General features: G+C 38.6%; 1 protein-coding gene and 1 non-coding gene across 2 annotated transcripts; one reads left to right on the forward strand and one right to left on the reverse strand.

Moving 5' to 3' along the window:
- Window positions 1-616: 616 nt before the first annotated feature.
- T48 (FU domain-containing protein T48) lies at window positions 617-20,734 on the reverse strand. The gene is made up of 6 exons (XM_065482986.1): window positions 20,401-20,734; window positions 5,547-5,792; window positions 3,169-3,414; window positions 2,233-2,380; window positions 1,637-1,868; window positions 617-1,372 (listed from the first exon to the last, which is right to left on the reverse strand). Exons 1-6 carry the CDS (start codon window positions 20,489-20,491, stop codon window positions 1,187-1,189), a joined length of 1,149 nt encoding a protein of 382 aa, XP_065339058.1. The 5' UTR covers window positions 20,492-20,734; the 3' UTR covers window positions 617-1,186.
- LOC135941580 (U5 spliceosomal RNA) lies at window positions 13,047-13,164 on the forward strand. Its single transcript, XR_010574996.1, has one exon. It is a non-coding gene; the product is annotated as a U5 spliceosomal RNA (small nuclear RNA).
- Window positions 20,735-20,832: the final 98 nt, after the last annotated feature.

A 20,832-nucleotide genomic window follows, 5' to 3' on the forward strand; every position in this document is an offset into this window, starting at 1 on the left:
AATTAATCGTGATTCGTGTTTTTATGCTGAATAAATTAATTAAAATTTTTATTGACGTCATCTCTATATTTCGCACTATTTAATTTAAACACGTACGGCCGCATGTTATAAATAATATAATACATATAATTAAATAATATAATGTATTTGAGACAAATCTAAAAAATTAATCCTGTAGACCTGTACAGTGCGAAAAGTAAAAATCATAAATTATTAAAACTATGGAAAAATTAGGAATAGTGAAAGATTCAACACTTGACATTAAACGTTTAAAGCCATTTATCCTGTCTGTTGTTTATTTTTATGGGATCCTTCTAAAGGAAAAAATTCGTGTTAATATTAAAATACCCGCTGGTACATTCGATTATAGCTCTTTCAAAATAATTATCATAAAAATTTAAAATTTTGCCAATAATAATTTTAGAAATTTTTACCATATTAATATATATATATATATAAACTCAAATTAAATTTAAATTAAACCTTTAACTTTATCTCAAGCATTCCGTTATAATAAATTTGTGATTGACTTGTTAGTTGTACACCGATCCGATGGTGTCCAATAAAATGAATAATAAACTCAAATTAAATTTATATTTCTAACAAAATAAAAGGATTCATTTTAGATTATTTATTTATGCACCTCCAATTATTGCATTCAACCATTTCACATCTTAAACAAATCGAGAAAATTTACAATTCGCCGATAAGCTTTAAAGAATAAAATTAGTTTTACCGTATGCTGGTATTTATTTTTCAGATATAACACATCATGACACTTAGCTGCATGCTAGTTATAAAATACTGTACACATAATATATATCATTTTAATTGACAGTGCCAAAAGCTTATTTCAATGGAACGGGGAACAAAAGTTAGCAAGGGCAGAAAAATAGCACCTGAATTTATTTGCCCTGCACATTAACTATAACTTGAGATAGTGAGTGAATCGTTTTTGGGGGTGACTAGATGTGAAACAAGTCCTTGCTGGGGTATTTTCCATAATACATTTGGCTTGTATGGGTTAGACATGGTCTGGGAGATAGTCTCGTGATCAGTACAGAAAAAACACAACATGAGAAATTCGCAGTATTTGCACAGATTTAAATTCACATTGGCACAATCGTCCCGGTGTGAGCTTTGGCTGAAAGGCACAACACTGCATGGGATTTATTTCCCGCGTGGTTCATAATTCAGTGGTGATTTCATCTTGAGGTCTGAAGCCCAGGGGGTAGTAGCTTTCATAGTAATACAGCGAATTTTGTGACCACTCTGAAGCACTTTGTAGCAGGGCTGGTATTTCAATTGACTCACAACCTTTTGTTTCATCATTGTCTGTCAAATTCTCTTCGTCATGGGCTTCATAATTTAGCTGAAATATAATTAATCTCGTTAGTTTATTTCAATAAGGTCTGTCACAATTATATTTCAGTGAAAGTGTTCATTTGAAAAGCTTTTTTGGATTAGTTAAAATTAATGTGCCTTTGTGATTAATGATCAACAAGGTAACTGCTATTTTTTCCGTCCTCTTTATTTAGGAAATCCTCCTTTCATAATTTGTGCTGATTTTTTCTTCGGCCAAAAATTAAAAGTGGATGCGAAGATACATAAAGGCTAGAAATATAGCCAGTCTTACATGGTGCTGATTGAGTGCGTGACTTGAGGTAGGCGTTGATGAGGCGGAGGAAGATGTGGCGCCGGAGCTGCAAGCACTTCCAACCCCTTCGTTGTTGATGCTCTTTTTATACCTTCTCAGAGAGCGTTCCGCCCAGTCTAATAAAGTGTCCCAGTCTGGAGGTGGCGGACCCAGCCGCGTTTCGTGCCGGTTCAAGAGCGTTAAAATGCGAGTCAGATCTCTCAGCACCGTCCTGTAATTATACTTTTATTATTATAATTTATTTATTATTATTTATTATTATAATTTTGCTGCTTTAATATCCTTTTTCTCATTGAGTATTTCCGGCATTTTTAAACTCAACGTAGTTTGAAACATTTTTAGTATACACAAAAGAAAAATAAACTTTTTGATTTCTTCATAAATACCGTTCTTTATCATCTTTATGTATTATTTGGTTTTCCCATCACCATTATTTTTAGTGGCTTTATCAATTTATTCGTTGAGAAATATATTTCATTTTCCCTTGATCATGATTAGATGCTAGGTAAAGTTTTAAAAATATCTAAGCACATTCCCTTGGTTTGCGAAGGTGCTTCGAACAATTAATTGCTCACCTGTATGCTTTCGACCTGGAGTCGGTGCCGTTGGGACGGAACATTTCACGCACTTTGCGCCGCGTGTCGTTCAGCATGGCGAGAAAAACCGGCGCCTCTGGTCGCAGAACGGACACTTGTTTGGCGAATTCCTTGCGCAGTTGTATTTCTGAAAATAGCCATTTCGTCAGTTTAGCATCGGCGTGGTTGAGTTTTCGAATAAAATTGTAGGTGTGAGAGCAAAATGCATGTGGGCAACACAAGTTGTTTTCCCGAAGTAAAAAGAATAAGCGTCTCGAAGCTCTGATACGCGCCGCTGTCTTTCTAAAAGTAAATGCAAATATTAACGCCTTGCGGTTTTCTCTTTGCCTTCACGTTTCCTCAAGCAAATCTCCGCAAATTATGATTTTCCAGTGCGGCTTGGACAGGAGCGCGTTGGTGGGTAGCAAAAACTGTATTTTAAGTGCTTATAGCTGGTGATTTTCTTGCACCTCATCGCGAAAGGCGTCAGTGAGAAACCAGACTAATTATCGCCACTCTTCCAACTAACAACAGCTGTGTTCTGTTTGGTAGAACAATACAAAATTATATTAGCAGCTAAGAGTTGATAGAGTGCAACGAGTAATGGACAAAATTAAGCTACAGTATCGCAGGTGGTACAGTGTGCTGGGAGAATTAAAAAGTAGCTCTCCAAGCTTTTATACTTGAAACTTGTTCTTCACGTTTTCATTTGCACCCACTTTTGAAGGTTTCAACCGATTACGCAATTTCTAAAATATTTTATATGAAACTATATTTGCTTTAATTTGCAAAAACAACTTTTAACAATGTGTGATTTTTGATCTCCGATGACATTGTACCCAATGGAGCAAATCTGACATTATATTAAACCGGTAAATATTGTCATAAAAAGTGCCTGATTTCTTGTTTCACATGAAATAATGAAATGTGACTCACCTTGGGGCGTGAGCCACTGTTGCTGACTGGCTGGTTGGGCTGCAGCGGCAGCGTCGAATCTGCTCCTGATGGCATGCAAAGGCGGCGGTCGCCTTATTTTGGCCCGCCGGTACGAGATGAAGGCACAGGCGGCCACCAGGACCAGTACGCAGAGCAGGGAGCCGCACGCTACGCCGATGAGCACCGTCAGCTCCTGGCCGCCTGTCACCAGGCCACCTAGCCATCCCGCACCGACCATGTTGCTCTCTGCGAGAAGAGAAAAACGGAACGAATGAGAAGAATCGCAAATGCATGCAATGAATGAGTCACGCCGTCTGCAAATTTGAGCTTTTGCTATGGGCGGACACTCGCTTTAAACGGAACAGGGCTCGGCATTACTTTCACTTTTTACGAATTTCTTTAGAGTTTGATAAAAGATAATTGAGTGCGCCAAGCTTTTCTGCCGTCCATTAGCCACAAATACCGACTGCACGCTTTGTAGTTTGTAATTCAGTGCGCCCACGCCACTTTTTTGGCTGGCTAAATGGAAGAATTAATTGCAAACGTTTCATCAAGCTGCTCGAGGTCTGTTTATAATTAGGATATGAGGCAACTTCTTCATTGCACAAAGAGGCCACTCAATTTTTTATTATGTGTGTCCTCTTATAGTTCAAGAAAATTGCTATGATGCCCAAACTTAGCCCCAAAGTTAAAAAAAATAAACAACAATTCAATTTCTATACCCACTAAATTTCATAGAATAGGATATATTATATCAGCCTCAAAATCAAGTAAAGGGCTCAAGCTTTAATATTATGAGATTTATTAGATTTTCACAAACAGTTAATGGTTCAAAAATTTAACTCCAATTGAAATTATTTTGAATTGCACGAACTTTAAATTAGTAAATAGGTTAAAATTTCACATTTAAATAAAAAAATTTGTGGAGAGTTTTGTGAAAAATATACAGTTTAGTGCAAGAAGAATTACACTAAGATAACTTCAAAACTGAGAAAAACTTGAAACTGTAAGTGCAATAATTTTAGTATTGTACGCCTAGTGCGTCTATTAAAATTTCACCTGTCTTAAAATAAAATCATTTGTTTGTCAAATACGAGTTGAGTCAAGCAAATAAACAAGATATTATATCTCTTAAAATAACTTCATGCGCGTTTTACAGTAGCTTAAGATAAGGACAATTTACGTGCCTAACCAGCCTTCTCAATTGTGAAAAGCAGAGCTGGAATGCGCTGTGTCCAAATTTAGACTATCAGTGCCTGCTAGAGGTTTACAGCGAGCACATGCTACTTTCAAGGGTTGGGCTTTTACTATAGGTACGAGAAGGCCATTTCTCTTGAAAGCACTACAAGGCTGGTCGGCCCGCGCGCGCGTGCTTTATTTCCAAACTGCATGGGCGAGAGGAAAGGAACACTCCCTGTGGAGAATTTTTAAACATGTGTTGTGTCTGCGTGCGTGGCGCATGTTCGTTTACACGTTATTATTATTATTTTTGAAAATCCATGCCACTCGTGAGCACAACCATAGCTGGTGAGTCTTGTATTCTGTTCCATACAAAGTTAGGAGTTAATGAGTAAAATCTAAGATCAGCGTTTGGTTTGGAACAAATTTGAAAGTGAGATAGTATTACACAAACTGGTATTTCGAGTTACCTTGCGTGCATAATTTTGCACTTTCTGATTTGTGAAATAAATTCATTGCATTGCATATATTTCGCTCAGCAATTAGTAATATAGCTTATTTTAGTACCTTGGTGCATAATTTGCAATATTTTCAAGTATTTACATAAATTCAGGATTATGAAGTAAAATTTAATTTCATTTAATGATATTGTTTCAAAAGAACATGGTTGATTTTGCTCACCTTCACAAAAGCTATTTTCAGTTAAAAATAAGGAAAAAAATAATGGAACAAACATAAATAATTTAATTTAAGAATTACTATCACAAACTGCTTTTCAGATTATTTTACTTTGGGATGAATTGATTAGTGCTAATGCTTTCCTCTCACAATCAGCTTGATTTTTAAAATACATTAAGCCCTTCTTTAATACCCCTTTTAAATGTTCCTCAGACTCAATAGATACTGGTCAAGGAAATTTAGATCAGATTGCACCTCAGAGTTGAAGAATCAATTCAAAACAATGGGGTCGTTACATAGGAAACATTGGAGTATAAATAAATAACTTCTCCAGTTTATCGTGCGCATCATGCTAACTAAGATGCAGATCAAAACAATGCAAACCGCAAGTGCACATTGCCCAATGATGCATTCATTTCTGAGATGAATGCACACTAGCTCATGCAAGTAAACAAATCGCCGGCTGAGGTTCACGCGATTTGACTCGAGGAGAATGTAACAGTAACATGCATGGGACGCACCAGTGCACATGAGGCCCATGTAGTCGACCCGCGAAGACCACTGCTGACGGTAACCCGGGGGGCACTCGACCCTGCACTCGCGGCTCCCGTGGACGATGACCCCGGTGCACTTGAAGCAGCCTTCCACCTCGCACCGCAGGCATTCCGGCGAGCACGACCCGAGACTCCGCTGCCCGCTTCGGGGTGGCCCTTGGAACGTCGTCAGGTTCGCTCTGTCCGGCTTAGCGGGGGTCAACTCGTGCCGCACTGAAACAAGATATTGGCATACTTATAATGTACACTAACTAAAATGGGGATCATGCTAAATATGGGAAAATAACAATTAAATTATTCAACAACAGAGTGTGTCATTTTTTTGTTTCTTCCAAAAGAAGTATAATAAAACTATACTGATGGCAAAATTTGTCCCATTTTGTGAATAAACAATGCTATTGTGATGCCCCACCTTTTCAGCCATCAGCAAATTCAAGCTATGAATTCTGAGAAAAATATGTTTTGTCAGGTTTTTAACATTAAAAACTTTTAAGGAGAAGCCACGGAGCACACTTCTCATAAATAAAGTTATCAGATTCTTCTCCTGCACACTTTATAAAAATCATGCTCTTTCACACATCAGAAGAACCACACTTTCTCGAGTTCCTAATGAGATGGGAATTTTCCTCTGCGCGCTTTTTCATTTCATTTCTTTTAACAAAAATTGCTCATCCTGCTGTCGCCAGGTACATAATCATTTTCTTAATATGTGCGTACCACTTTCTATGTGCAAGGAAATTATTGTTTCAAGCGCTGAACTAATTATATACGCACGCACTGCGCGTGCATCAATACACGATTTTGCGATCAGAACGAGAGCTCTCGTCGATGGCTGAGCCACAGCGACTTTAACGAGTGCACGAAACTAGGTTTCACTTTCCATGAAATTGCGATAAAGTGCATCAGATAACAACGCCCTACGCTCTCGACTATATTACTAGAGGCAGATGTGCTGCATTGATAGCGCGACTCGAGAAATTAAAACACAAAGCACCAGATTTCTTGTCGTAAATCAGCTCAACGCAAAATTGATGGTCGTATACAGTTTCGACCTTTCGCGGCGTGCAACCCATTAGAGCTAGTTTGCATATTTTATAGCGTGACGGTAGTGCTCAACAGCTACGTAAAACTGTTGCCTTCAAAATTTGAATAAAACAACATTCCAGGCTGCACAGCCCGAGAAAATATGCGTGATTTCAAAATTGTAAACAGCAAAAAGTGTGGAATGCTAATACAGGATATGAATTTCAAGGCAGCAGAAGAGCTGGAATAATGAGAACCATGATGAAGGATAATTTTCTCGAACTAAGGAGTCATTCACCATGATGATGAGTATTCAAAGTGCAATTTGAGTTTCTCGTGAAAAAAGGCAATTTTTGCCACATAGGTTCGTTTTTAGGTCGAACCCTTCTTCATGTAGTAGGTAATGTGAAGTTAGATTATTGGCCTCGCAGCAGCAATAGAATGACGAGCATCGCATAATTCCCACATTTGTATGCGAGCCGCGATCTTCTCTTAAATAATTAGTCAGCAGCTCGTTGGCAGACACCAGCAGAAGAGTTGCGAATTGTAGGCGTTAAAACTGCCAAGATAAATAACACGGGCAGGTCCCGTTACCGCAGCTGGGGTTACTGCTCAAATGAAAGGTGATCTGCAAACAGCAAAAAGGTGCATGCTCAGCTGCTCATTCCCAATGCTGAAAAACATTCGCTCCAATTTCGCGCTGCAGAACGCACGGGTGTCCGTGCTTTGTTTTTCAGCTGGCTGCAGCTAGTACGTGGTATTCATTTGATGCGGAGAAAACTGCATTCTAAATGCCTGTTTGCATAAAAGGAGTTCAAGACAATGAAGCAACTTCGATAACGGAAGAAGCATGATATCCAGTTGAGAGTAATTTCCTGTGGTTTTCACGACTGACTCACTTGGAAGAACTTTGAACTTCCTTCAAAGCGTATATTTTAAATTACAATATAATTTGCACAAAAACGAGCTTTGTCGGCCTGAAAGACCCGCAAATATTGTGACACTATTCTCAAAATACCCTATATAAAGTATTTTATGAGAAAATTCAGAGCAAAATATCATTTCTGATATATTTTCGTACGATTTCATAACTATTATCATATTTAACGTTGCACTTAAATCACAAAAGAGTTTCGCCACACACACACCTTGATCCGGTATATATATAGGAGTGACTTGAGGGCGGAGAAAGTGAACACAATGCTTTATTATTATTATTATTATCATCAAGAACGCACGGGTAAAAATTGATCAGAAATTTCATAATTGGTCTCTTAAGCTCGCACGCGTTGCACAATCGGCAACAACAATATTAAATAAGTTGTTCAACTGCTGTAAAGTTCAGCTCAGCTGCCTCGCGTACACGCAAGTCACTCAAATAACCCAGTTTCAATAATACGGAGCAAAATGCCCGACGCCGTAATTAGTTTGCCGAGCGTGGGAGAGTGCTCAAGTTTTGCAAGAACAAAAGCGCCGTATACACACCGGTAGACCTGAGCAATAATATCACGAGCTGGCTACCTAATTGTGCAAAGTAGCCTTGCAATTAGGCGAGGACAAAGCCAGAGCCGCAAATTGAATCGGCAGCTGCGCGTCCTTTTCGCACTTTTTGATCCGCGTGACTCGCCGATTTGCATATTCATGGCTGCATTTACTTTGTATTCTTCGCGAGTGTGTCGTGTACATAAAGAGACTGGCTGCTGGGGGGCACAATAATATCATTAAAAGCCACGACTTTATGGCCGGATGCAGAGCCGCTTGCGAGAGAGCTGACTGAAAACGATCTGCACGGAGGCTCAAATTTCGCACCGAGCGATTCTTCGGTTCTTTATGGTAAGAAGGAGGAATTTGTGACAAAGTAGAACGAAGGCCGGCTGCTGGGTTTAAATTAGTTTCATCGGAGCCTGGCGTGGTGAAAAGAGGAGCGTGGAAAATTGAGTAAATTGATAATAGCTAGGAGGAGGCGAGAGGACAAGTCTCGGATGACGCTTTTGTAGGAATATAGAGCAATATGGACGATTTGTAACGCCGAAAAGAAAGGAAGCAACCGTAAAATGGCATTGAAACTCAATGATTTGACTGAAATATTATGGGTTTAATCGATCATTCAATCTCGCGCATTGAGGCAAGTCTTGGTAATTCACGGTAAACAGTGCCTATAAAATTTCAAGTTTTGTACTTAAGGAAGAAATAAAGAGCCTAAAAATATAATTTTAGTGATGAACACATGCGATAAATTATTCCTTTTCAGCTACGTACACTTTTGGCTGTATATCCTGTTTAAGATCCACGCACAGAGCACAGCCATTCACTACTTGTTATTTAATTTCCTTTGTTATCATATTATTCTCTACTATTTTCAATTGAAGATCAAGTGTTTAATCTGGATTTTGTTATGAAATTCTCGTGAATGACGTTCGCAAGTATTTTTTATTTTAAAGGGAATATTAATTGCTCATTGCACAATTTCATGGTGGCAGACAAAGAGTGGAATCTGTTCGCTTCAAATTTATCTTGAAAGCAAACTTGTCCTTCCATGTGAGCTTGATCATTCACCGCATATTAACATTCCATGCGTTATAATTCATGCCTGACTTGCGCTGCTCTTTGAATGAGCGAACTTTATATTCCCTGCTTGCTCATTACACCGCAAAAGTATCATTCGCCAATTGCCGACAGGAAACGCGTTCCTGCAATAACGAGCCTTTAGATTCCTGCGGTGTAAAATTATCCACGAAACACACCCAATAAAAGCAGCGATACCAGCAACAAACATCAAGTGCTGAACAGATTGATCCACAGGATGAGCGCAGAAACTGCTGTGGGCACACCGTTATTGTGACGTCAGGCCAGCCGCGCTCGCAGTGACCAACCATCTACCTCTTTATTTTGCTCCGTGTATACCTATTGAAACGGCTGAAAAGGCTATTTACCAAACAAGACACGCCGGCTTTTGTTGCATGTCGCGCTGAACGCCAGCTCGCGAAAACAAAACGTCTGGCCTGTTCCAAATTCAATCAAGCACACAGAGCGAGCGCAACACAACGGAGCTGTGTGCTGTGTTTTGTGCTCGTGCGGTACTGAGAGGAGCCAGATGCACGACCGCAGCAAAACAATGAAAGCTTTCAGTGAATTAGTCACCTTGTTGCGAATTCGGCGGCACGCTTTTCCATCTCGGGCACTACTTGAAGGTTGCCCTTCGTGCATGTTAAATTGAACTGTCTTTTGGGCTAAACGTGCATATGCAGCAAGGTGATTTTCCTCCAATATTTCAAGCGAGATATCTTCACTAACAAATTTATCTGCTTTTAACAACGATTTAAATTATTTTCTACCACGACTGAAGAATAATATAAGTATGATTAAAAAAGGAACCAATTTAAAAATTTTGGACAATGTTTTTCATGTAAAAATGCTCTTTTAACTCCGGAAAAATATTTTAAATATAAATGATAACATTTAGAAATAATAATAAAGTGAAAACACGCACCTTGCAGTGGCTAAATTTTTAGAAAAATTATCTAAACGATTTTAAAAAAAAAAACGTAAAAAATTCCTGCTATGCGTGCCACATAATCTAAATTGGAAGTTACGTGGAGAGAGGAGAGCATGAGGCGAATTTAGAAAGGTCTGAGCATGAAAATTGAAACAACAGACAATTCATCAATATGCAATCTCTCGCACTTCCTCATATTTATGCGCAAAACGATCCTTGAACAAATGGGCGTGTAACGGAAAAGTGGTTCCACTTGAAAGAATTCAAATCACCATCAAGCATGTAGAGGCAGTAAAATTTTGCAAACAAATAATAAACCTTGCGTTTTGCGGAGCTTTATTATGCAAATCGTTAAGCAACCTCAACCACGCGATTCAAGAAAATCAGACCGAGAAAAAAGTAAATCATTCATATTCATTACAATAACTAAGCAATGTGAAATGAACGCATTCTTTTGATCAGTTCGTGGAGAGCTAGCTGTTTGTTGTTGCGCAATTTGGTCGGTCAGCAGGCAGTGGGAAATCGCGCTCATACGTGCTCCACACATTCACACCTTGGAACAGATTAATCTTTCTTTTTGAAACGTATAAACGGCCCCAATCAGTTCAATCGAAAGGCCATTAACAATCATCTCTCACTGCGCGCGGTAAAAGGCCGAAACGTGCACTCTCGTGATGCTGTTTACAAACGCCGCGTGTGCTTCACATTTTATTTTTACACCGCGCCAGAGAGATTACCGCCGCCAGATCCCCCAGCAGAACACTCCTTGATGAGCAGCAATTTGTTCCAGCAAGAATAGAAAATAAAAACAAATACACAAGACGAAGAAAGTGCTTTTTTAACGCGCGGGCGTATATTTTTACTTGGTTCAAGTGCGGATGTGCTACCTCGAAAGTCTTCGACGCTCATTGTCTCTTTTAAATCTCGGGAGCAGAGCAGCAATGCTTAGTGCCACCTATTTATGTCGGCCGACTTTGAACTTGTCTAATGGTTTTTTGAAACAAATTATTGCAAAGAAAATAGAGTGGCACTGTATAACTAACCACAAAACAAGATGTTGCAATCGTCATGAATTTTGTAGTGTAACTAAATTTTTCAGAATAAAAAAATATGGTTTCCTGAATAATACACTATGTCATTAATTTCTTTACTTTCCTGTTGTCTGGGCAAAGCACAATTCTTGGTTTATTAGTAAATTTGATCTGAGCAATTGTTCTTTTAAACAAGGGATTTTACATGTCTTTTAAACTATACTAAAATAAGCCAATATTCATTTCAGCTGGTTGCAGATGAAAGCTTAAAAAACAATTCAAAATCTGTTTACATATTAAATTATTTTTCGTCACAGTACAATGTTATTTCTACCCTAAAACTAAATTAATGTTAGTTGTAATCTTCGCGGAAATTTGGCTGCCCAATTTGAAAGCTCATCTCTCTCTATTTCTCTGGCCAACGATTTCTTCATCCGCTGTTGTCTGGTTTCATTGTTACTTATCGGGTGTTAAGAGCAGTGCGTGATGAGTTTCGCAGGCACGCTGCATGAGTTGTATTGTCATCCGTTCGTGCTGATGACCAGCTGAACAGATTTTAAAAGGACTGACTGCAGATCTCTCACGATCTCAGAGCCGAGGGTCAAAGAACGAGGATGTTGTGTGTCTTTTGTGAGCAGAGAGCAGACGCTGCTCCTGAAAACGCACATTTGACATAAAGAAGCCAGATGCTCTTGCTGCTGGGCGAATTCTTTTCAACGCCGTCCGCCTTCAGATATAATATATTATGATCTTTTAGGAGTAATTTTTGTCTCCTTTACGACTCAAAAGAACATAATAAGAGGGGATTCCTACTTAATTACAATCAAGCCTCTCGTACTGGGAAAATAACGTTTTCTTTTATGGTACGTGCATGTCTTTCAAAATAATACACTACTTTCAGTCTCGTTAGTATGCAACATAGCCTTTACGATGATTCTCACAATATTTCACCTCAATCTCCCAATCAAAAAACAAACCACGATACTGTGACATAATAACAGAGTGAGGTAAAAAAGGGTTCAGAGGCCCTAACTGCGCTTATATCAAGCATTCATTTCCCGCATGGAATTTTCCTACCCACCCCTCTAGGTTTAATATATTACACAGGATAACTCACATCAAAATCGTAGCTTAAAAATATGCTCAATGCTAGATCTCAAATCTTTAAACTTATAGCGCTGTGGCTTTAGCATACAAAAACTAAATTTATATTATTTACTACCTGCGTACTTGTTTTTAACTGTTAAGTTAAGTTTGTTTGTTGATAATCTTTGGCTAACTTAACTTGTAAAAAGTATGAGATCAGAACATTCAGATCATTGATAAATTATCTCCATCTTCAGATTTTGAACAATTTGAACCATTTGTGATTTTTTACTTACAGTATGTATAGATTAGCACATTTTCCATTATATATAATTTCGATAATTTCGCTTAGTATGAAAAGCCTATGATAAAAATTTGTTTCAATAATCTTTAATTTTAAATTAAATAAACTTTTGTTTGTTTAACTACTTGCCCCACTGTTCTGCATGTTTTGAATTTAGAAAGATGTGTAAACTACGCTCAAAATATCACATCTTTATCCTTTATCAAAGCAAACGCTAACGCCGCTGACGAAGGAGAGCCGGCCGAGCGAGAACCTAAGCGCGCATGCGTAGCAGGCCTCCCATCACCCTCCATGGAAATCTCATCATCAAAATGACAGTAAAAATGATTATATTAATTACGATTACATCTTATTCTTATAATAAATTAATTTATAAATAGCAATAAACTCACTGAAACTCTAGGCAATATTTTTTAAGGTGTTTTGACGAAAAATAAAGTAAATAGAGTTAAAACAAAAGTAACATGCGCGACGTGAACCGTTTAAGGTTCGCTAGGCTGGACACTCACTCACGACCAAAAGAACGTATGCTCTGGGATCTCTTCAAAGCGAATAAATCTTTCGCCTTTTACTAAAGATTTCCGTGGAGAGGTCCACATTAAGGAGTCTGACTCCAATTTTTGAAACGAGCTGACGAAAGTTGGCTCACACATAATAACCAATAATAGCCCATCCCCAAGTTCATAGAAACATATGATTAAATATATCCTACTGCAACACATGTTTTATGAACACTTCCCCAAAATGAGCATGACGCGTATCGTATTGATCATCTACCCATTTTATTAATGGGGAAGGCCATATTCCTGAAAGCGCAAGTGAAAAAAGGAAAAAAAGCATAATGTATGCGGCACTTCCCTCCTTCAACGTTTTGAGCCCTTACGAGGGCCAAGTCTTTGTGGATCTTCAATGTTTTCATGAAAAAGTTTAAAAATTCTAATTAATAAAATTTGACAGAAGTTAGTGGAAGATATTTATTTGTTTTTCAAAGAAAACTACCGTCCGATTTTTGTCAATTTAGTTGGTTCAACGCAAAACTTGTTTGGCCAATAACGATTGCTCTGCTCAATTTCAAGATGCTCTTTTTAAATCAGAAATTATCATGGTTCGTTAAGATAATATTATGTAGATAGTTGCAATTTATAGCGCTTGTCAATGAACTCAAATTCCCAATTATAATCATAAGTACAAGATGTAAGACAATGAATGCTTAAATTCATTTTATTTCCTTTCTAATCTGAGGATCAATGGAATAATTTAAGTTGACGAAATTTATGCATATGAAATCTCGGCTATCAATATCTTATAAAAATTTGGCAAGCAGAGAATTAAATTTTATATAATTTGAGCGGCCAACATTAGTCTCGAGAATTCATAACTGTATGTTTGCCATAGCACCGCTAATTTAAAGATCTGAATGGAAAATTCTCATTCATCTAAAAGCAACAGATGATGTCGCAATACTGTCTCACTCTTCCACAAAAGGAAAACTACCGCAAACTGTAGCTGTTCGCGTTATGCTCAGCATGCATGGCTAGTTTTCCTATTCAAACGACCGATGTTGATTTCGGCATTTGCATTAGCTTGCAGTTTTACAGTTAAACTCAAGAAATCAGACAAACCTGCGTTCGTTGTCACATATTTTACGGTTTTGCTAACTGTGGGAAAAGTACTCATCACCCTAAGAATTTGAAGATAACCACTTTTCTTGTTAAGCACGCGAGAGTGTCTTCAGACGTTTTTAATTGTGTTCCAGATTATCATCTATTCCATAAATGTGACACTATACGATGGCCTAGAAAAGGAGGAAAACTTTTACCGCCATAAATCACGTCCTTTTTTCTCTGTTCGTGCCGAAAACGACGGCAGGTGGAGAATCGTAATATTCTTCACCTATACGTTTTACTTTCCATGCCGTGCTTCCTCGAGTACATGAATTTAATAAGCTTCCACTGCTCTCCCACAACAATATGAAAAACGGCGTCCTTGTTCTTGCACTGAAAAAGAAATTCTGCCGGCGTGTATGTAAAATGCGCTGCTGCTGGTGGCTGTCTGTGCCAGAAAATATAAGCATGGCTCGCTTGTAAAGTGTTCTCGCTGCTATATGCACTCTCCTCCCACCAGATGCAAATTAAAATTCTCTCGGCAGCAGCATCACTTGGCCGCCAACACAGATCACGCAGCCTTCGAGTGCGCCTTATCCATTTTTGCGCTACGGGAAAGCTGAACACGGCCAAGAATGATGCATTTACCTGCGGCCACTGAGTTGCATTCTGTGTTGCACTTGCACACATGCTGGAGATGCTCGAGATGTGATAGTACAAGATGCACCAGAGCCTTTTTATTATTATACGCTTCGGAGCAGCATCGCCTTGTTGCTCTCGTCTCGTGAGCAATCAGATCTGCACGAGGGGTATTGTATTTCAATTATTAATTTTACAGCACATGTGCTAACGAGCAATCTTTCATGATGCTATATAGAAAATTATTTTAATTTTCTTCAATGTTCATATTTTCTTTTTATAGGCAAGTCTTTGGTGAGGGAAGCATTTAAGTATTTACTATGGGACTTGCATGTCACTGAAGGTTGAAACTGTATTCTGAGTGTCATTTCACGGAATTTTTTCACCTTAAACATTGCACTGATTGAGGAAACAAAATTTGACGCTTTTGATTTTGGTCTTTGTGACTGTCATCATCACCACCACAAATTGAATTGCACGTAATAAATCTTTATAGAACCAAGACACAAGAAGTAACCCTATCAGATTGCAATTTTTTGATGGACTGGAATGGTTGCAATTATTTAATCTTCATTTTTATATAAATAGTTATCATTAGTCCTAAATTAGTCCCTAAAAGTAACTACTCGGCGAGTTCCTTTTCATCTGCGAGCTGTCAGATTGCAGAGATCTCCTCACGAGATTTCAGGTTAGTGACTTCTGTGGATTTATAATCGTCTGATGGCCAGTTCTCCGGTGCCATTTGGAAGAAGAGAAACAGTAAGCTGGCCACTAGCAGCAACTAATAGCGACGAGTCTCGCTGCTCAGCTAGCACAGCACGTGAAACGGCGTAATTTATGGCACATTCAATGTGGAGAAATTAAAGCTGCTCGTTAAATTGATATGCCGTAAATTTCTCCCAATCGGCAAATCGAATTTTATCACGACTGCGACTGGCCATTTCAAACAATTTCACTTCGGCAATAAAAATCGCTCATTGTCACGTTGGGAAGGCAATTTCGTGTACAAAATCAATGGCACGCCGGACTCAATTTGCTACAAAACAACACTCGGCTTAACTGAGGTGTGAAGTAATTTCACAGAGAGAGGTATAGCAAGAAATACGCCGCGGCCGTCCTTTCAGACTGACGATTTTGCCGCCTGCTGGAGATGGCACTCCATAATCACCGTGGATAATTATATACGAAAATGATTGTTTCCTATCAGGTGGTTCGCCTAGAGGGGATTTTTTCCTCCTTTCCACTTCGTTTGATGTTTAAATTCAAGAAATTATTTTCTCTCTCTTCTTCACGACCGCTCGTCGCCGTGTTGTGGATTTATTCGCATCCGACTCGATTCGCCCAAGAGCTGAGAGGGAGCTATGACCTGTTAATATTCGAATCCGAGGAACGGTCGTGCCGATCCAACGTTTGTGCACGCGAATGCGGCGCGGATCGAGTTGTAAAGCCATTCACGCGAGTAAATAAAACCACCGCACAGGGCTCCTCCGTGTGTTGAAAAAGACGCTCAAGAGATGCGGGAGGCTCACCTATGCACACACGCAAATAAAAGTAATGTTCAAACACATGAGCACGTTGCTTTTCATCTCTTTCGTCGGCTCCGTTATATTTTGAGATATTGTTTGTTGATACCATTCATTCATCTCCCTATGTAAAAGTGTAATAAATATCTCTGCCGTGCATGTGTACATGCCCATCGAATTGGTCTCTCGACATATCCTGCTGGGGGCCATCCACCGCTCTTCAGAAATGATCGTTTCTTAGGAAAATTACGCTGCTTTAATGGACCCAAGAAATAACTATAATTAATGAAACGAACACAAATACGTGCTGGACACCTTGGAGATTGGGGGGATATTTTGTAAAAAAAAACCATTGGACAGTTGTTTGCTGTTATTTTCCTTACACTGAACCCGATTTAGCTGTTAGAAATATACCAGTACACACAAAAGCTGAATAGCAATGAAAATTTGCTGAAATTATAAGGAGAGGGAACATCCACCATCAAAATTTTCAGAAAATAAAAAAGCAATTATTTCATGTTCAGTCAAAAACAGAAGGGAAAAATTCGAACAATCATACCATTAATTAAATCTGATCAGCAGAAAGTTATTTTTATTTCTGATTGTTAACAGCAACTAAAAAATAAAGATGAGACTTCTTAATTATATTTGTGCACACGATTTTAACCGAACTGCGAAAGTTCTACAATTCTTCATATTGCACCATGATTTATTTCCTGGTGAGTAAACATCAAACAATGCAGTTTTTGTGCTTCCTTCTCGTGTGACATCTCTCAACCGCAAGTGATTTGAGACGCCGCAGTGTGGTATTACTTTCAACACAAAAAATGCCTGCCTGTGACAGCGGCTGTTCAGAGGAAATGAAACGACGAGCAAGCTGGTTTATTATTGCTTATCAGGACGCGCTAATGAAACAAAGGGGTAAAAACGTGTGATGGTATACACAAGTGCTTGGTGTGTATGATACAAGCAGCGTGCTTGGGCGATAAAAGGAAACGGAAACGTCGACAAAGACGAGAATTCTTTAAGAGTAGAGGTGCTGCACGTTGCCTGCAGCTCTGAATTCCTCTCCGTCACCGCCTTTTAACAACTTGTACTGCTATAAACTGACACCAGCATTTATATTCAATTAAAACCCACATCCCACTTTTTCAAAAATAATTTTTCATCGCTTGATTATGTATAGGGAATTTATGATGGTGAGCCGATCAAAAATTAAATTCTACTTGAACCGCATACCCTTGTAATACAGGAAAATGATGTTGGGTTCCACCGTGGATTAAAAATATTCAAAACACGTTACAAAGGAACTTCTCATTCGATTAGATGATTATTTTTTGTATAAATTATAACATAAAAAATGTTGATCTCGCTTGAATTTTGATTAGTTGATTACGCTGCTTGAAGAGATAGTTTTGCTGAATCAGCCCAACTAATTATCAAGTAGCGATGAAAATTTCTCGCAACGAGGATCTCCGAGATCAACTTAAAGCCCTGAAAAGCACCTTCAAACCTTCTATAAACTAGCCACAATAAACAATTCATTTATTGTATCCCATTTGATAGCACAATTCTATATATCCTTTTCTTTCAACGCTCAATGCTGAGGATTCCCAAAAAGCAATTGCTACTTTTGTTTCGTTCAAACAACGAAGAGTGTATCCAATATCAATTGTATTGATGAAGGTCGTACATGAGATATTTTGTTTCATTGTTTGGTTCAGTTGTTAGGTAAGTTTCTGAGCCAATGCAAGCCTCGTTGATCACGATGGGACTCGATTATGCCATAGATAGAGCATCAATTAGCACTAAAAGTGTATAGAATTAATGAATATAATTTAATTTTTAATATCCTGGTTACATTTCTTATTTATCTGTAATAGTTTTCTTTTACACCAATGAGAAAATCCTGAAGAGTCGCAATAGTGAAAATTTGAATCCAACTAATTTTTCAGCTAAAAGTAATCCATAATATGTATTTTGGGAAATCAAAAGACAAGTCTATGTGCCGTACGGAATAAACTTAAAGTTGCAATAATTGATATGAATGAATGTTGTGTTAAGTAAAGTAAATATCTGTGAGACTTTCTTAAACTGCATTTTCAAAGGTTTAATAGATAGAATTTATTTGCGTTGGTTTGGTAGCACTCTCTGAGGAACAATGCCAATACCAGCCTTCCCCTTGCTGGGAACACAAAGAGTAAAATGCATTCCCGCCTTCTTAGATTCTTTGCTGGGAACAGAGCATACAAGAGAGTACAAATAAATATTTTTGTTAATTAAATTTCTTGCCGTGATTCCCACAACCTATGTGATGGATAAAAAAGCAACATTTCAAATTAAATTTTGCTAGCTGATAAACTAACGAAATTTCTAATAAGTTGATGCTGAACAGTAAGAGTATTATATATGTATCTGTTGTTGCAAATTACCAAATAAAAAGTAAGTGAGGTAAGGATAAAGTGAAGGTGCAATGATTCACCTTTGTGGAATAACACTATTGTTATTCAACTGTTGAAAAAAGCCGCACCTGTTTTTAAATTCCCTCGTTTTCTCAGTTTTTTCTTATGTTACGTCCTTGTCTTCTCGGTCGAGTTTTTACTCCAGTTTGCGGACTCGACATTTTATTCTAGTTTTAGAAAACAAGAATTGTGCTTTTTTTCTGCAGATTTGCTATTGGAAAAATCCCGTCCCGTGATGTTTACGACAGCCCTGGCTTTAGATCAGCTCACAGTACAAGCATCGTGTGATTTTTCTAGCAATGAGATCATTCTCTTGTTGATTAGTCATCGCACAAGTTTCTCCAACTGTTGACCTGTGCTAAGTTAGGGCAGACCGCCTGTCTCCATTGTCGAAACTGCTCTTATGGTCAAGGCATTCAATATCGATCATTACAGCATTCAGATTGCACCGACACACCAAAGTACTGCTTTTGGTACTTTCACTTTGCGAACATGTGCGCACTCCTTGAGCAAACAGCACAGACACGCACACTCGGCGCAGATGAACTGCTTTCACCGTTGTTCCATTGATGCCCGCCGCCACCCCCTTTCAATTCAGGTAGGTGGGTGGAACAAATTGGCTGCGGGCCATGTGTGTGAGAGAGCGAGCGGATTGCTTGTAATTCTTTTCCCCAGTCGGCCGGGGAGCAGCAACAGCTTTCCATACACATATATTGTAGTCTTATTGCTTGCCAGCGGAGAGCAAAATAAAAAAAATTCGGTCGGAGAAGCAAAGCAAAAGGCGATCCCCGCGTGATTCTATTTTTTATCGAGCCACTTTTCAACGACCGTGCTGCGGAGGCGCGGGCAGAAAACTTCTTATTCTTTTGTCTCCCAAGCTGAAGCTGCCAAGGTTGAATAAATATTTCCTCTGTGAGCAACCTGGTCTGCACATGGCGCTGTGCTTGTGTTTATTCAAATTTGTAAACTGAACTCGCGGTTCGATTCAAAGGTTTCGACTGGGTGAGGTTTGTTTCCTGGTCCGCTGGAAGAAAAGTTAATGAGCCTCCATGTGTCAACAAATTAGTATGAGCGTGTGTTTAGTGCCGTGCGCGTCAGATTAGTAAATCTGAAGACAGGTTTACCGACCCGGCTGCTTTTCATAAACTGTGATACGGATTTCCATCTGCCTTAATAATTATTATCCGTCGGTTTTTCTATTTAATTGAAATTTCATGTCGCGCTGAGATAGATAGTTCAGATGAATGTGAGCTCTTGGAATTAGGAGACGGGTGACACCGGTCAAAGATAGATTTTTGTAAAAATGAAGCTGCCCGAGATAAATAACACGTTGCAAAAATTGAATAAATTTCTGCAGTGCATGTTTTAGGTGTAATAAGTTTTTCAACGTTGGCCCTACTACCTACATGTGAAAATAAATATTGGGGAGATAATATATTATTAATTTGTAAAACAATTCCTACAGTATAAAAAATTTTGTTTTACAAACATGAAAAATAATGCTGTTTATTTTCCTTTGGAAAATACATAATTATTCATGAAATGAACGAAAATTAATAAATTATACTTCTGTGAAATTACTGAAACAAAAATCATAAATTTAAGTCTGCGAATTCGTAATTTATATGGAGCGAACAAGGAAAATTTTCTTACCATTGTCAGTCGCGTTTGTGGCGCCAACTTCAACAACCAGACAGATCACAACAAACGTTAATCCGAGGGAACTAAACTTCGCGCTGCCCATGCTTTCCGTCGCACACAACTACATTTTCCGGCACTGTTCACTCATACACTCAAAAGGATTGTTGCCACTAAAATATCCTTCACCTGACTTGTGTATTGTCCTTGACCCTTATTAAAAAAGTTGCCCTGAAATGCCCAGGTAAAATTCGGGCAAAGCAGTGTGTTTAACCACAGAGCGCAAAACAGTCTTACTTGCACAGAGTCTTGCTCCGAAGTAAACGAAAACGAATCAGCCAGGCTCAGGCTCAGGCTGATGCGATGCGAGTTCAGTGCGACCGGCTGGGGTCTCGACTCCTCCTTCCACACTTCGACTCGAAATTCCCGCACTCGCCGCCAGCCATC

This window comes from Cloeon dipterum, chromosome 3 (assembly GCF_949628265.1).
Source record: "Cloeon dipterum chromosome 3, ieCloDipt1.1, whole genome shotgun sequence".
NCBI classification, from domain to species: domain Eukaryota; kingdom Metazoa; phylum Arthropoda; class Insecta; order Ephemeroptera; family Baetidae; genus Cloeon; species Cloeon dipterum.

Bases quoted from the DNA above. Each gene is read 5' to 3' on its own strand.
- T48 (XM_065482986.1), bottom strand. From the start codon at position 20,491: ATGGGCAGCGCGAAGTTTAGTTCCCTCGGATTAACGTTTGTTGTGATC. The intron at 5,793-20,400 runs GTAAGAAAATTT...ATCTTGTTTCAG, and splicing joins CACAAACGCGACTGACAATG to TGCGGCACGAGTTGACCCCC. The intron at 2,381-3,168 runs GTGAGTCACATT...GGCTATTTTCAG, and splicing joins ACAGTGGCTCACGCCCCAAG to AAATACAACTGCGCAAGGAA.